The 17,473-nt window shown below is 44.0% G+C and overlaps 1 protein-coding gene across 1 annotated transcript; it reads right to left on the bottom strand.

Annotated features, from left to right (window-relative positions):
• Positions 1-1,158: 1,158 nt before the first annotated feature.
• MAB21L3 (mab-21 like 3) lies at positions 1,159-17,473 on the bottom strand. Its single transcript, XM_030471861.1, has 6 exons — positions 17,426-17,473; positions 13,329-13,469; positions 8,368-8,659; positions 5,265-5,446; positions 4,286-4,480; positions 1,159-1,478 (listed from the first exon to the last, which is right to left on the bottom strand). The coding sequence occupies exons 1-6, from the start codon at positions 17,471-17,473 to the stop codon at positions 1,245-1,247; spliced, it is 1,092 nt and encodes a 363-aa protein (XP_030327721.1). The 3' UTR covers positions 1,159-1,244.

Raw genomic sequence — 17,473 nt, 5'->3', positions numbered from 1 at the left:
GAGACTTCCGCGTACAAAATCAAGCCAGAAAGCAGAGGCTGTGATAAAGATGCATAAGATGTGGTGAGACCACAATTTGACACAAGGGGGAGACGCTCTGCCATGGATGGTCAATTTACAGCCCATCCACTGCAGCAGCTCCCGAAGTATGGGCTGTAAACCCTATCTCTGCACCTCCCTTGGCAAAGGAGATAAATATTTACTTTCCTGTGCTGGTGTAAGAAAGAAAAGCCCAATTTGGTTTAGTTTTAGTGGTTTAATAACATTAAAACCAGCATTCTTTGTACTCATCCTAGAACTCTGTTCTTTTGAAACACTAAAACTGATTTTCTTTTTAAACATCCAGAATATTAAAAGCACTAGGGGGTCTGGAGCTAACAGCCTGTGAAAAATATCGTCCTTCTGTACACCACCCAGAATAACGTGGGTGCTAACAACTAAGGAAAGACCTCTCCTCTTCCAGCCTAATGGATGGAGCCAGGGGTGGGAGTGGAATCTGCTCTGGCAAAGCCCCCTGGTTGTATGGCACTAACACAACTGGCAAAGGCAAACATGAAGAAAACATCTTTGAAGCAACTGGAAGAAAAATGGAAGTGGAGGAGAGAAAAACTAGGAGGAGGCAAAACCCACTGTTCCTCTTCTTGCTTCCCTTGAGCTATTCAACACTAGCAGCATGGTTATCTTCATACTGGAGCAGGATCCCATTGAATTGGAGATGGAGGCATTGATGTGCCTCGGAGAAAGCTTCTAGCTTCAGTACACTTCAGAACAGTCTCTCTGCTCTTCTGCAGAGCTGGCCTGAGAGGTAATCAGGGAACTAAACCCACTGTCCTTGTAAGAAAGGGGCAGGCAGCAATGAACAATGCTAGGTTACACAACCGGTAGGCAGCAGAGCTAGAGATCTTTGCACCGTCTTTCTGCTTAGGTGCCACAAGACTTAGAGACCCAGAACAAGGCAGTTGCCTGCTCTGACTGACACAGAAACTTGGGCTTCACTGGCTGTGGCTACCAGGCAGGCTGTTGCTGCCGAAAGCGAATTAGATCAGCTGGGCATCAAGCGATACCTCCCTTCGGTTTTCACCGCCCACTGCTGCCAACTTGACACTTCTCTTTCACACTGCATGTGCCAACTGCCTTACAAAGCCAGCTGCAGCATCTACTGGAAGGACACGAAGAACAGCCACAGGTTGGGAGAGGAGGTGGGGGATCAGCTCACAGTTGGAGCAAGGAGACCTTTTCCGGCCTTAGTCCAGGCAAAAGACAGGGTTCTCCAAGAAGACCGTGAGCCTGCTGGCCACCAGGTCCAGGTCACTGGTGTTGGCATATTTGAGCAGATTGGTGTTCTTGAGAAAGTAATGCTTGAGGAAGTGCTGGCTTACACACTTGTGCAGCTTCTGTACCAGCCTCAGAAAGGCTTCAGGGAAGCAGCGCCAATCCTTGGTGCGTGGGTATTTTTCACACGTCCAGAATAGCACTGTCTGCAAGAAGCAGATGGGAGAGAAGAGGTGTTAGAGGTTCTGTCGAGGGCTCACACAGCTTACTAAGCCACTTTTAGTGCTAGTAAATGGCTGACAGCCTTGGAAATCAGAGAGACTCACACTGCTATCTCCCCGTGTTAACATTCCTGCGACACAGGGATCACAACTAAAGCCTCCTCTGGGGATCAGGCAAAGAAGCTCTGATGTGCCTGGTTAGGATCTCTCCCAGAGGAGCCCCTCTCCACTGACTGGGCCAAGAGGCCAAAGAAAATGGTCTTGCTAAAATAATCTTAGCCTATTTGCCATCCTCCAGCAGTAACCATTGTAGAAATGCCAGGCCTGGTAGGCTGTAGAAAATGGCCTATTATACCAGTGTAGAAGCCAGTCAGTGCAAGAAGGGAGAGAAAAATAATCAGATTAGCATAATTATTTGTCAGCTTCAGCCGTATTTGTGCTGAAGATGTGCACAGATCTGCATCCCAAACAGATTGAGACTCCAACCAACTATTGCAGGTGTAGGGCATGCATTCTGGCCAAGTGCAGCCTGGTTTTTTCTGACCTACGATAATTACAGCACGTGCTATGTTCTATTCCCCCAGGTTTATTATATGGAATTTTACATTTGAGAAATCCGTAGTTAAAATAACAAAATGCATATGATGTTTGCTCTTAGAGTATTATTTTTACACTGCCCACGTTGCATTTTTCAGACTCTCCTGACTGAGAAGAATTTTCTCAAGGTACTTACACTTACTGTACCAAAAAAGCCATACTGACTGCCTTGGTCAACCCCAAATCAGTTTGTAAAGTATAAAGTGGGTTCAATAACTCTGCTAAGTTCCTCACTGTCCTCTGAATCCCAATTGAATTTTGCAGATTCAATGACCCCAAAAGAGACCCACAGACATTATAAGATGTGGCCAAACTACAGCCTTCAACTCCTCTGTTTCTTCAGAGATAGAATTTGTTCAAATAACCCACGCTTTGCTGGATTGCCTGGGTTGGGTTTTTTCCACCCATAGGCCTTGCAATAGTTGTATCGCTGAAAGATTTCTTCTCAGACACCTTATCCAATGTGAACAATTTTGTGTTCACAGCTGCAGTAACCACAAAGACTCTTTTTAAATGCTGCCAGAGAACAAAAGACAGCGGGGCATTCGAGCTGGAACTCTGCGAGAGCTACTCCTTGGAGACTTGCAGAGCCTTTTCTCACAGTAAAACTACTCCAGCTTGATCTATGGACAGCAGTTGCAATTAAGTTTCTGAAGGCAAGGAAAATAGTACTGATTTTCCAGTCAGATGCCAAATCTATCCCCAGCATTTACTGAACCATCCCTAACTGCCAGCTGTCTACTGGAGGCATAGAGTTGTCTTTCAAAAGGCACCTAGGTCTTTTCAAACTTCCTGGCATTGAACTTCATTCCTATGGAGGTGAGCATAATGAGTGTGCTTACTTGGTCCTCTAAGGCTTTCACCACTTCTGGGGCAAGGATTTCCTCTCCCATAGAGGGCTTGTTTCGTATGGAGTCTTGTTTAGTTGTAATTGGTGGATACCTCTGACAGGGGAAACCTGATAGTGTGAAGAAAGCTAACACTAAGCCTCTGCTCAACTGCTGGTTTATCCACTGACTGTTTCTCTCTTGCTTCTCTCTTGGTTAATGTAAGTAATGTTGAAGCATTCCTTCTGTTTGGAAAACCAATCCTTTGCAGTAAAAGCCTGAAGTGCAGTTACAGTAAAGAACTGAAGAGCTTCTAAAGAGCTTTTTTATTTTGATCAAGAGTCCATGCAATCTTTTCTCCCTCAGCCAGAGAAAGAGATCATTACTAATGGTTAAATGGTTTTCCACTTTCTCCTGCCTTTGACAGCTTTTCCACCAGGTTGTTCTTACAGGAACCAAAAAGGTTTGCATTCTGCTAAGCTATAACCAACCTCATCAACTCCTTTTTTGAGTCCATCTTGACTTACATTAGTCCCATGACTATAATAGCATTTGATGGTTGCAAACTTTTCTTTAAGAGAAATATTGGTGTTGTATCTGGTTTTGGACCAAAAGATCAGTAACTACTGTGGAATCCAGGTGGCTTGAGGCTTTAAGGTAGGAGAACAGCCTCTCCCTGGCAGCTCCAGGAGGATGGAGGTCCAGAAAACAGGACTGCTTTGCTGTCTGATAAATGGTGCTGCCTGTGGTCCATCGGTGTCTGCAGCTGTCAGATGTGGAGACACAGACATAGCAGAGCTTTCTGTCTCTTCTTTACAAATGTTGTTTGAAGCCATCTTGAACCCTGAAGTATGTGCAGGGAGGATGCTACCACCCCTTTACCTCTTTCTTCCTTTCCCACCCCAGGTGAAACAGCACCAGAACCATAGCTTGCATCTCATTCATTAATGCTCACCTAAGAGAGTTCTGTTTGCTGCATATCCACAAAGACAAATGCACAATTTTCCTCCGGACAGACAGACAGGCATGGATGGCTTGATAGTCAAGAAGCAGGAGGTAACCATGCACTTAAAGACAACATTACAATGCTTATGTGAAGTCAAAACAGAGTGGGGGCCTCAACTCTAACATTTATATTGCTGCAGTCATAATGTTCCTACAGACTTTAGTTTCCTGTTGAAGTTTGAAATCTATATTTACTGAACATCTTACCACTGCAAAGCAATGAAATGGTACTGCAGATTTGACAGTTACCTTAGAAGTTACATAGGTGCTACAGTGATTTATGCTATGATATTTTGACATTACTGGATGGAAGCCACTGCAGCAGATACTAAGACTGTATCTTGGTATCACGGTGATGCCTACCTGAAGGTGATAAGCTGTGATGATAGGCTTATTTCCAGCACACCAGACATCTTCCTTCATCTGCCTCATGACCCTGAAGCACTTCATGCGACAACCACCATCTTCATCAAGTCCTTCCATGAGTATACGCTCAGCACGGGAGAAGCACAGCTGCCAGTGGTAATTGGAGCGGGCCAAAAGGTCGAAACCAAGCGACTATGGACAAAAGGGGAAGTGTGGTACTAGATCAGAAGCAAACTTCTCTGAGCAATGCAGAGAGATATTATCAAAAGGATGTGTGACATCTCTCAACGCTTATTCTAAGGCAGGTTTAGCAAACATGAATCATGCTCCCATCCTAATTCTTAGTCAAACAAACATGCAATGTGTTTTCTTTCCGTGTGTGATGATATCAGTTACTCTGAGGAGATCCAGCTCTAGAGTCACCTGGTACAATACCAGCGAGGCTACTAAAGCAGATGCACAGTTCTGCAGGCATTTTGCCATGGAACAGCAGGTCATGCATGAGAAGGGAGCAGGACTAGAAGGTGGAATGGGAACTGCATGAACATGGCAATAGTGCTGAGCTGGAGTGCCAGAATCCAGCCATGAGCATTGTAGGGAAAGATGGGATTAGGCTGGAGGGAAAACTGCAAGATAGCAGCTCATTTGCAGAAGGCTTACGTGAGACAGAGCAGAGCAGCAAGAATGATGCACGTCAGCACTGAGCTACACAGGCAGAGCTGTGTGCGAGAGACCCATGTAATAATCAGTTAACTTAGTTTTGTTTCCATAGAATTCACCACTGTAACAGGGGGAAAAGTCTCTGACAGAATACTTTGAAATGCCGCTTCTCTGGAGATTACACCTTCCAATCATGTTGTTGCCCACCATGTTGTTGCCCACCATCACCATGCAGTCCTTCATTTGGGAAACCACTGTCACACACTTGTGAGATATATTCTGGCACAGAGTTAATGGTGCTTTTTACATGGCTCACCTTGATGCACTGCACTTTTTCTTGGGAAGGCCAACGCCTAAGGCAACGAGGCCACCGGGCTTTCTCAGGCCAGCAAGTTGGAATCTCCACAGCAGGGACCAGCTCCACCTCAACCTGGGATTCTGATGTCTCTACAGCCACTCGGACCCCTGAGCTGAAGCTCTCCAGCATTGTCACTTTACCTGTGAAGGAACAGCAAGAGAAGATAATAAAGATTGAAAGATCCTTTTCCACAAGCCAAGCAAAAGGCTGTATAGGGCCTTGCAGTTCTATTGGTCTGTTTGAACACTTTCTCTCCAATGCCATGAACAGAACACAAGGAAAAACTTATTATCTAAATCTACCCATCTACCCTGGGGAACAAGAACAGGAAGAAGATGAAGGAATGACTAAGTTCTCAGCTTTACACTCAGTTACCATGCTTTATTTTCTACTGTGGGTCCTCTTAAATCCTAGAACCATCTTCTTAAAAATACAGATAAACAACTGGTGCAACCTAACATTTCTAATGGTACAGTACAAGGAGGTTACCACAGATTAGAGGGGACCAGATGAACGCTTCATATGGAGCCTCAATGGTGATATTTCATTCCCATCAACTTTTCAATTTCTATGAGAACAAGTATTTCCTGGAAGAATGCAGTGATCTAAGCTGAGCTTGACTTTAACATGTCCTTATTCACTCAGAAAATCTGTAATCAGCCCCAATGACTTACCCTTGGTGGTCGTTCAGAACGTTTTGTGGGGTATCTGTAAGTCTTGTTTCTGGAGATGCACTTGCCCAAAAGACAAGAATTTGCCTGAATTTATGGCCCATTGTGCTGAGCAGTCATACAAAAAGGGCTGCTTGCCTCACAGGGACTGCTGAGTGTCAAAAAGAGTTCATTCCATGGTGATATGAAGGAAAGAAGTTTCCTCGGTGAAAGTGGCTCATCTCTAGGAACAACACGCTCTAAGAGAGCAGAAAGGAGTGAAACCTGCAACTAATGAACTTCTTAGTGAAATGTCTCCTGTTGGTCCAGTTGAGTTCATGGAAGAAGTTTCTGTCCCCAGCTTTCCTTGTCACTCTAGCAGGGTCACTGTTCCTTCAGCTTTGCCATCTGAGCCAATTGTGTGATTGTGCTCTAACCCACTGAAGTAAAAGACAGAGCACGTTTACTATAACCAGTTTAAACAGTAGCATGTTAACCCACCTCATTTTGATTGACATGGGCTAAGGAGAAAAAGCCCACATAACAGACTTGAAGGTACAGTGATGACCATTTGGGATGGCAACCTTTCTGCCCTCACAGTGGAAACACCTGCCTACTACCAATAGCAATTTAGCACCTTACCCAGAAGCACGGGGTGAATTACTTTCTAAGCAGTGGAGTCCATCCCAACCAGAACTTTATAACCTGCAGTAAAACCTGCATGTTATTTCCCTGCTGAGCCAAGCCTGGCACCAAAACAGGAACTGTTCTGCTCCCAAGCCCTCAGCAGGGATCCCTGACAGCTTAAAGGGATTAGAGCAACCACTTTGTCAGCATGTAAATATGTTCACAGCATTTCCAAAACCATTGCAATTGTGTTGCCTGTTTTTCCACCAATGAAAAGTGACACACCTCAAAAACTGGTTTTGCTGGTGCTCAAAGACTTAAAAACAGGGAAGCAATGAAATCAGGGGAATTTTTTCTGTATCTTTTCCTGTACTGCGGAATGGAGTAAGTTCATTTTTCACTGAAACAAACAAAAATGGTAATGACTCCTCCTGACTTCGTCTTAGCTCATCTCCTTTCAGCTGGCCTTACAAAAGAAGGCATCAGTGTCATCAGCCCAAACATCACTCCCTGGGTCCCTTGGAAGTAACTCTCCTGGCTCCACACTTGATGTACTACTCCTGGACACGAGGTCAGGTTTTCACTTCAACACAATGACTTTCAGAGAAGTAGAGCCTCAGACGCAAGCCCATTCCATCTGGTCTTCTTTGTGAGCCTCAATGGTGATATTTCATTCCCATCAACTTTTCAATTTCTATGAGAACAAGTATTTCCTGGAAGAATGCAGTGATCTAAGCTGAGCTTGACTTTAACATGCTTTCTCTTGTGACTAAAATTCAGAGTGCAATCAGATTAGTGGAAACGGCTCCTATTTCTCTGGAATACAGAAGACCCATATTAGGCTGCTGATGAGGAAAGTCATCCTGGAAATGTGCTGTGAGAAGAGGCACCACAGTCTGGATTTGATCATTTCACAGTATCTCAATGCAAAAAGATGGACATAGGCTATTTAGCTTGGACCAAGCCAAACGGTCATTAGCTGAAGTCTATAATACGCCTCTAGGGTGCTATTAAGCATGAGGATCACTTGTCAGGCAGCATCAGCTACAGATGTTGTAGCTATGAAGGCATGCTGCATGCACTGCTGATTTCATTATGGCAGTTATCAACACTTCCACTCTAAATAGAGGAAATAAACAAGCACTTTGGATTTCTCACAGAGGGATCAGCACCACTACTGAAAGCAAACTTCCTGAGTCCAGTTCTGCTGAGCAGGACCAGAGTAGCCTGGACACTGAGGAAAAGAGCACTTGTCCAATAGACTTTGTTTAAGTAGAAATCCTTCTACTTAGTTCCCACTACCCTACGCTGGAAGGCTGTGGACAGCTAAGGTTTCCCCAGAGCATTATGTGCCCTATACACATCTTCACACACTTTCTACTCATACTTATGCATCTTCCCTGTATCCAATTTTCCTATACTACCTTCCTCGATGGTCTAGATATATTACAGGTACTGCAGTAGGAAAAGATTTTTCCCAAATTCCTTAATGTTCTGAAAATCTGGGCTGCATCTTGGTTGAACTGTGAGGGTGATGTTGCTGGAGACCATACCCACATTCCTAAGAAATGAGAAACAGCCTGGGTATGAAGAGCCCAAGAACCACTTAATTCTATCTTCAGTGCAGGTCTATATATACATCACTGCTGCCTTATTTTGTAGGTGCTTGCTGTTTCTCAACTTCTGATCATGTGAGCCAAACAAACACTGTGAGTGTGATGGTTTCCCTCTATCAACTGCAGAAGACATCTAGTTCCCCTTATACCTGTCCCCACTAAACTCACTGGAGAGGTTACAGGAGATAATCGATTTCTCCACCAGCTCCCGGAAGACGATAAGGACTTTGGCTGGAACCAGATCACCTTCGATGTTCACATCCGTTTCATGCCACTGCTGAAGGCTTTTGGAGAACTGCTCCACCTCCAGCCACTGATGCAGTTCCTCAGGGTCCCGCACGGTGGAGAGGAGCTTGGCTCCATGCACGGTGTAATAACGCCAGTGCCGTACCTGGCATTCCCTGTACCCGGTCAGGCCACGCAGAGGGACTGTGATGAGGAACTGGCTGGGTGCTAAGACCTAGGAGAGTGCAGAGACATTGAGAGGGGAGACAAGGGCGAATCCGTAAGCCTGAAGTAGGGGAAAGAGACTTAAGGAAGTAATAGGTAAAACTGGGGGCTTTGGAGAGGTGGAAAAGCCATAGTATGATGGGAGCAGTTGAATACAGCCAGGACCTGTTCTGTGCCTGTCTGAGGGTTATTTGGAGGTACACAGACTAAAAGGAAATTGTCTTAGGAGTCTGATGTGACAGCCATGGCCCATAAAAGATGAGAGCGCACTGATTTGTCACCACACCTGCCATGGTTTCCCCTATTCCTTGTTATTCCTAGTCTGCAATTGCATGAGATGTAGTAACTAGCAGCTTCCAAGGAGCAGGAAAGCATCACAGAGCATGTTTTGTGATCCAGCAAAGGGAAACAAAATAGTGCAAATTACTGCCTCAGAATTGTTACTAGAGATAAACCTAGATCTCAACAGCAGTAATAACTATGGCAAGAAGTGCACTTTTCTGATCTCTTTCAAAATCCACTACAGACACTAGAAAATAAGCATATGGCCCATTCATTTTACAAGTGTTTCCCTATGTATGGCTGTCCTTTAAGAGACAGAGACGTGAGGCAAGTGACACACCTGAGCCCACACAGGCAGTGGCAGTCAGAAATAAACCCAGGTCGCAGCCAGCTACAGTATGAAACAATCTCCTGGTGAGTGGAAGCCACAAACAGTGCAAGAATGGAAGTGGTAACTAATGAAAAACCCTCAAATAGGCTTATTTGCAAGCCACTTAATTGGCCTCACTTTGGGAATGACCATTTTCCAGTGAAACCAGTGCTGAACCAGTATTTGTGAAGAGCGAATAAGGCAACACAAATACCATGAAACCTCACACTCACCCAGGTCACAGCCAGACATCTCCAAACACTAGTTTGGAACCATCTGACAACTGTGGCTCCATAGAGGGTGTCCAAACTCCTTCAGATTTTTACCACGTTGACTCTGAAGCTTTTCACCTCCACTTGCTACCAAGCCTAACTTACACTGTCATTAATAAAGTGAAGCTGCTGCATGAGCAGGATGTGAAGTGACAGTTGTTGCTGCAAGGTGGATACACCCGAGGTGAACAAACACTTTGTCACTCTCCTGTAATAAGCCAAAGCATTCTGGTAGCTTTCCTGGTAGCTCAGCTGAGTTAAAATATTACCACAGAGGTACCAGTGCCATTACTTGAGGGCACTAACAGGCTTTAGTGGCCCTAAGTAGCCTTTCTGGGACTTCTACTCACACCTTCTGCCCCTGAGCCTGGGGCCCTCATTTCAGCTCAGCCCCAGGCTATGCCATAGGAGTGCTGATCTTCAACTGTGTGACAGCTATGCCTACCATAGTCTGGCTATAGACCTTGTTGTCCTACCTGCAGGCTGCCTTCGCAGCCTGAAGGGATGGTAGGTCTGAAGCCTCAGACCTACTTGGCCACTGTGGATTTGCCTGGCGATCAATAGACTGCATCTGACCCTGGTTACCATCGTTGGGCCTGATCCTGACCCCGATGAGTGCTCCTGGCTTGACGTCACCTCAGACCTGCCTTATCAGCACAGACCTGCTGGACGATCCATACTCTTGGCTCACCCCAGCTACCCTCTCTAGTTCTGCCTTGCTCAGGGACCATGCTGTTAGGTGCTTCCATGTTATCATGCTCACCTCCTGGCTCTCTTGCCCACAGGGAGCAGCCGGTCTTCTTTGCTCTTTGGCAATGGATTGGACATACAAAAGATGGCCAGCAAGAAGCACAGAAATGGCAAAGAAAACACGAGAAAGCCCTTCTTTTGTCAAATGTAAATCACCTAAAGGCAGGATGGCACTGGGAGAATGACATTGTAGACCAGGCTGACATGCACAAGTAGGTTTGGTGGGGCTGAGAAATCCTGTGAGCAGCTCAGGAACAAAGTGCTAGGCTCCATAAGGGAAAAATATAGTGGCTGTCATACACTTACTGCTCATCTCACTGCCTCAGCCACATTTGCAGATAAAACCACCATTCCTTCTCATACCAACATGCTGACTTGTATGTACTGGCACCCAACAGATTTTAGAGGGAAGAGCTGCAGGTGTTCTGTGAGTCACAAGGCTCCTCCACATGGGGCTTACCAGGAAACACCAGAAATCACAAGGCTGGGCAGCCGGTGTCCTCTTGGTGCGAACAAATCTCAGTCTCACACCTATGCTCTGTCACACGATGGTCTTACACGCCATGCGCAGACCATGGGCCCCAGCAAGTCACAGGCTTGAACAAGAGCCTCAGATTCTGGGGTGTGTAACTTACTTAGGACCAATTCTGTTGTATTAAAAACCTGTGTGCATTATGCTGGGCAAATGAAATACAATCTCATTCTTTCAGTCCTGGCCAGAATATCCCAGGAAGACAGAAGCATTAGGTTAGAAATGAAGGAAGAGCAAAAAAGCAAGTCTCTTGTGGAGAGGATGAAATAGCCATGGGAGGATCAGTTAGGTGGGTGAAGAAGAGGGTAGGTGAGGAGGAAGCAGGCACAGGGACCTGCAGGCACCCAGGGAGGCTTTGTACCTGCATGGATGGGTGGAATGGGCGCTTCCCCTGAAGCATAGCTGACCACTTGGCCAGTAAAGCTGGCTGGTCCTGAGAGAAGCAGGAAGGAAAACAAGAAGAACAGAGAGAAGGCATGTGCCAGGTCATTCATTCACAGAGCAAAGCTGCAAGCTTCCTTCCAGCCTATTTGTTAAAGGAAAATCCACTCCCCCTCGCCCCCACCATGATTACAGAGTTAAACACTTGGCAATGCCTTTGGGCAGTGTTGTACTAGTAATTACCCCGGACAATAACCTGCTCATTCCAACTCACTGAAGCCTCCACAGCTTTTGCATCAGCCCTGCAAAGTTGACGGCTGCAAAAAAGGTGCTTCACAACTAAACCAACCACTTTAAAGTTTTAAAAAGATTCTATTCTAATTTTATTTCAAGTTCTTTTATTAAAGATTTTGACTTTTTGTCTCCCAGGTTACAGAAAAGCATTGACTATCTATAACCACTTTTCTTTATGTTCCCCATCCAGCCTTGCAGATTTTGAAGGAAGTTTGTAGCTTCTCAACAAATCTAGACCCTTCACCATGTTAATTCTTTTTAACCAGAAGCAGAACGTTCTGAAAAGTCGCTATAACTGTGACAGAAAAAAGGTGGTGCAAAAATAAACAGAGAATAGTTAATACATTAGCTTTCCCTTGAAACAAGTCTCCTCTAGGTTATGCCAGCAATAATATTAAAGATCCTATTTTGTGGAAGCAGAGCAGCCCAAGCCAAAACAACTTCATCATTAAACCATTCTTTGCTGCCCTGTAGCTACAAGACAGTTACCCAGGCCCTCCTAGTGTGACTTCCACAGATTTATAGCACTGAGTTCAGTTGAATAACAAATCTGACACTTTTTAATACATTTTGAGGATTTCTTTTAAACAGAAGTTGTTCAGGTCAGCCTGTCATAATACCACATTACTGCTCAGAATAGATCCCCTTGGTTTTGTTCACCCTGTTAGACCTCTCTAGCCAAGCAGGTTTGTTTAAGTATGAGGTGGATGGCAGACTGTGGTGCTAAGGAACACATGGACCAGGATGTGGCACCATTTTGTGTCACTGTGGTCATGCCTATTGGCAGGACTGCATGCCCTGGGATACATTAAGTTCCAGAAAACATATAAACCTGAATGTGTTTGTCCCAGAGCAGCGTTTCAGACTGGATGATTTTATCCTGCCTCTACCTCTGTACCCTTCCAGCAGCTTGATACACAGAGTTCTTCCCTTTTAATCCTAGGCAGCTGCAAAAGCTGCCTCATGCTTTTACATGTGTGCTGTGTTTTGATCCATAACAAGCTGCATTTTAGTATAACGGTTAACAGAGCAAGAGTATGTAAACTGGTTCAGATGAAAACAATAATTTGCATCTGAAGTTGCCATTGCTATGATTGTTTCTTATATCATAGAATAGTTAGGGTTGGAAAGGACCTTAAGATCCTTGCACTTGCATTAAGTAGTCACAAGAAATAACCAGCCTTCTCCTGTCACAGCTGGGACAGGACATAATCATTTTGGTATTCAATGGGCTAAAATGGGGAGGCATTTAACTTCTCCCACTAACCAGCATATTTCTTTCCAGTAAAACAGAACTTTGGATGCATGACTAAGAAAACCCATATTTCTCTGAAGGAGCTTTCTAATGTTCAAAGCAGAAGAAGGAATTTTTTTCCCTCTTTTTTTTAGTGTGTTGACAGGTTTTCCACCTGTGAAAAATGTGACTCATAGCTCAGGAAGACATACATGAGTGGTTTTTCTTCTGCTGCTACTGCTGTACAAGTTTTTCTTTCTGTCTCCCAAAGAGCTTTGGCTCCTGTTTGCAGATTGACAGCTTTGGCAATAGACATTCTTCGTAAAAGCAGTGGCTGTAAAAAGAGGCTCTGCCTGATTTACCCATCCCTCTCTGATGTTCCTCTAGTTGTAAGATGTCCTATAACCCAGTCAAGTCACTAGAACTTCACAGAGAACCATCAATGCGCAATATCTGAATAGTGGCATTTTGGATGAGGTACCTGTCCATACAAACACCCAATGGAGAAATCATTTACTGATTCCTACAAGCTGCCAAAGAGCATATTAGAGCTCTTGTTCATACCTTAATATTCTCATTGTGAATGCCAGAGTTGGAGATAGCCTGGAAGCGTGTGGCCTTACAGCTGATTTCTGCAGTCAGTTGCTGGATGATTTTCTGCACCTCCTCCACTGCTTTGGAAACCAGATAATGTCGCCGTTCTACCTGTCAGTTCCAAGAAAGACACTTCATATTACAGGTGACTGCAATCCTTGTCTCCAGTGGGAAACAGACAAGCAACTTCAAGCATCCTGAAACATCTGTGCCTGTGCTGCACTAGGAATAAAACTTCTTGTTTCTGGTGTGTTAACAACCAACTTGCCATGAGACAGAGCTGGTAAACATCAGCTGATAAACATCATCTGGTAAACACTGAAGGGCCACTACTCAAGACTGCTGAGCATTAATTGATATATCCATGCCAATACCATTGGATGGAAGGGAAAGAGTTCATTACATGGATAAAATTCACTATCAACCAGCTACAGTCTCATTCTTTATCTACTTAATGCAGATAAAGTATTCCCCTGCATATACTAGCCGTTCTCAGATCCAGGATATGTTCCGTTCCAAGAGCTAACAAGACTTCAAGAATCAGAGATAAGGAGTGCATTAGCCAGGTTGTGGGTGTATGTGGCAGCATTTAGATGCCTACATTATATGTTAAAAGTATTCATACTGTGTCTTCATATCTGAAGTTCAAAGGAAAGTCTACTCCTAGATGGTGAGAAAGTATCTTTCCAAAGCTGGTCTCATTGGGCACTAGGTGTTGAGATGAATCTGAACCTTCACATACAACTGAGAAATAAAAGGTGTGTAAGGACATGGTCAAAATCCGAACAAGGAGATTCAATAGGAGGAAGTGGAAGGAACCATGTTAGTAAAGGACATTTAAATGTTTCCCAAAGATCCTTATACATTTACCAAAGTGAAAAGGAGATTCCACTATTGTTAAATTTCAGGAGCATATTCCTCATTACTTATCCATCCATAACTACCTCTGCAGAGTGGGATAGGAAGGCTGTTTACTGTCTTTTTTTGCATCCTAATGCTCATTCAGTTTCAATTTTTGCTTTAATTTCTTCTAGTTTGGGTTTGTTTTTTTTTTCTCTTTCCTCACCATATTCTACTAAATCTCATTGTTTGCAGGCAAGAAAATGAATTTCAGAAACAAATGGGAGGTTTGAAAAACCGAGATCAGAAAATGAAACTCCACCTGAAGCTAGAATTAAAACCCCAATTGGGCTATTTGCAGGTACAGAACAAGAGTATTAAAGCATTAACAGCTTGGCTAAAGTGAATGATCAAGCATAATTGCCAAAGTCAAACATAATTACTACAGTCTTTTGTTATTACCAAAGACCAAAGCAAAAGAAAGCAAAAACATAAGGAAGAAATATTTTATTGTGTGGTGAGGTACGGGCACAGGGTGCCCAGAGAAGCTGTGGCTGCCCCATCCCTGGCAGTGTTCAAGGCCAGGTTGGACGGGGCTTGGAGCAACCTGGTCTAGTGGAAGGTGTCCAACCCCTTGCCATGGGCAGGGAACTAGATGAGCATTAAGGTCCCTTCTAACCCATTCTGTGATCCAGTTCCATAACTCCTGTGTCCTACTAGCTTAACATCTTCTGCAGCATCTAAACAACACTCTTCCCTTTAGAAAATGCCATTGACAAGTGCTTCATTAAAAGCCCTTTTGGGCACCTTTCTGTCAAAACTTGACCTGTCAGACAAAACGCTCAAGCGTGTTGAAATATGTCCCCAAGCCCTGGGAGGTGACAGATAGATTCACTTCTTCACGAAGAAACCATACAATGAAGACCATACAGAAACGAAGACCATACAATGGTAAAAAAGGACAAGTGCTTGCCTAAAATCAATTAACAAATGAATAGCAATTGACTAACACTGAACTTGAAGATGAGCAGAGTTTTAATACTTCCTTAAAAAAGTTAATGGTAACTGCTTAGAGCAGTCCAATAAGCTCGAAGTGTTCAGCAAGACATATAATGGTTTCTCCAACAGGCAAACAGTATGAGTGGTAGGGAAAGTTGTCCACCTCCAAGAGCTTTTAGACACAAAAAGTAGACTTTCTGTGTTGAAAGTAAACAATCACTGTGGGTCAGCTCAAACGGAGATCTAAGAGTGCCTCTGTATGCATTGCTCATGTTATGTTCTCTCTAAGGGGCTTTCTGCCACCTCTAGTATCCTGGGAGAATCCATCTTGGTCTCATTTAGTTGTGCCATCATCACCTACAGGCTACAGCAGTTGCCATGAAATCTTTAAGAGAGTATGTACTCTCAAAAACCTGTTACGGAAGTGCCACTAATCACTTCTTTCTACATGTACTCCTCATCACTGGGGCAGGGATATAAGAACAAGGGGCGTGTGACATATGGTGCTAACTGTTGCTACCCATAATTAGCTCTCTAATCATGCCATTGGAAGATAAAACCTTCCTACAGAAGGGAAGGCATAAAAGAAGACAGAACATGAGTGAGTGAATGCAGCTTCTGAAGAGCCAAGGAATTTATCGAAGATGTCTTCAGCACCAGCACGGATGTGGTGGTAGAAGACACAGAATAAGCTCTTTGTGGGACAGCCATTTCTACACCTACTGGCATTCCCTTTACCAGACCAAAACAAATGCACAAAACCACAGCAACAAGGTCATTTAAGGGTTTATTATGGAGAAAGGAAGCAGGACTGCGATATACTGGGGACTGTTAAGAACATTTGGGTTTGTTCTTATTTACCCAGTCACATCCACTCCGTATGCACTTTCCTTTGAGCTTTTCCTTTGCTGAGTAGCTAAAGGAAGACTCTTTGGTAAGGAAGATACTTTTTGGTTTCACAGAGATTCATTGCACCAATTTGGCCTGTTTTCAAAACTAGGCAGCATTTGCCAAGCAGAATGGGGCTGCTTGAAGGTTAGGCAGCCTGACTTGGACAGGAGACTCAGAAGCAGGCACAAACTAGGAATCCATCAGAGCTGGAGGGCTGCTAGAAAACAGACTCTCAGTAAAACCTAAAACATTGGCAACTCTGAGCCTCACTTAACTACACACTGCTTCTGTTCCCTGTACTTACGGCTGTCATATGAGCATCTTCCTGTGCATGGCTTCCCTCTGTTCCCTCCTTTGTGGCTCTGCTTTATAAACCTTCAGAGAAGTGTTCACTATAATAGCTCACTGAACAGATTCTGATGGAATGATTTGCCGGTGCACAACATGGTTGAAAATGAAAGTTCTCACAGAATTATACCTACTTGTCACCAAAACATTTCCACAGAGAAAACAAACCTTTCTTACAAGCCCCTTCATGGTACCAGAATATTTCCTCCTTTGCAGAAAAGAAAGCCTTACAGTTTTCCCTTTGGAAATTAGTTTTCACTTTGGCATCTTGCATTTTGTTGAGGAAGGCAGACTATAAAATAGGATCTAGCTAAGTACTGTGATGAAACATGTCTGTTGTGGCTCACTTCGAGTTACTTTTATTAAGCAGATAGTTCCATTGATGATTTTATTCCGTTTGACTTCATTTCATAATGGGGAAAAAAAATTGAGAGCTGGAATATCTCATAAAATAGAAAGTGTGGTTCCAGCCTGCATGTGCTAATGAGACATGTTATTTTAAATCATGGACTATAGAGAAGTATCTTTAGCTGAGGTGACAGACCGATGAATGAATTCGAATACTATCTGCCTCTCTCTCTAGTTCCTATACACATCTTTCTTAGAGGCAACTGTTGTGTGGTTTCTGTCTTCTTTCTCTCAAGCCAAGCCCACTGGACAGGAAGAGAGGCAAGGACCTTTTCTTAGATTAAATGCTGGCAATTACAACTAGTCTTACATCTGGAATTCCAGATCGGGAGCAACTATTCAGGACATCTGAAGAAGAAGAGGACAAGCGCCTTGAAGAATTAGGCTACCAGCTGAAATCCCTGATAACATGCTGCAATAGAAACCTAGAAATCTCATTAGAAATTCAGCTTTCATGAGATTTCACCCAATCTTGCCTCAGAAATGAAGACAGCAGGCAAGCAACTAACTGTCGAGTTTGGCACCCTTCAGAATCAACACCTAGTGTGGGAGACAGAAAATCTGGACAGATAAAGCCTTACCTTGCTCTGGATGTAGATTTCTACATCTTCATCTGTGAATGGTTTCAT

Source organism: Strigops habroptila, chromosome 2, assembly GCF_004027225.2.
Source record: "Strigops habroptila isolate Jane chromosome 2, bStrHab1.2.pri, whole genome shotgun sequence".
Lineage (NCBI taxonomy): Eukaryota > Metazoa > Chordata > Aves > Psittaciformes > Psittacidae > Strigops > Strigops habroptila.
The sequence above is the reverse complement of the archived record's forward strand: the minus strand, read 5'-3'. Positions and strand labels throughout refer to the sequence as shown.

Excerpts from the sequence above, each read along its gene's own strand:
- MAB21L3 (XM_030471861.1), bottom strand. The coding sequence starts at position 17,473 with ATGAAACCATTCACAGATGAAGATGTAGAAATCTACATCCAGAGCAAG. Across the intron at positions 13,470-17,425 it reads AAATCTACATCCAGAGCAAG|GTAGAACGGCGACATTATCT; the intron begins GTAAGGCTTTAT and ends TGGAACTGACAG. Across the intron at positions 4,481-5,264 it reads AAAAAGTGCAGTGCATCAAG|TCGCTTGGTTTCGACCTTTT; the intron begins GTGAGCCATGTA and ends TTTTGTCCATAG.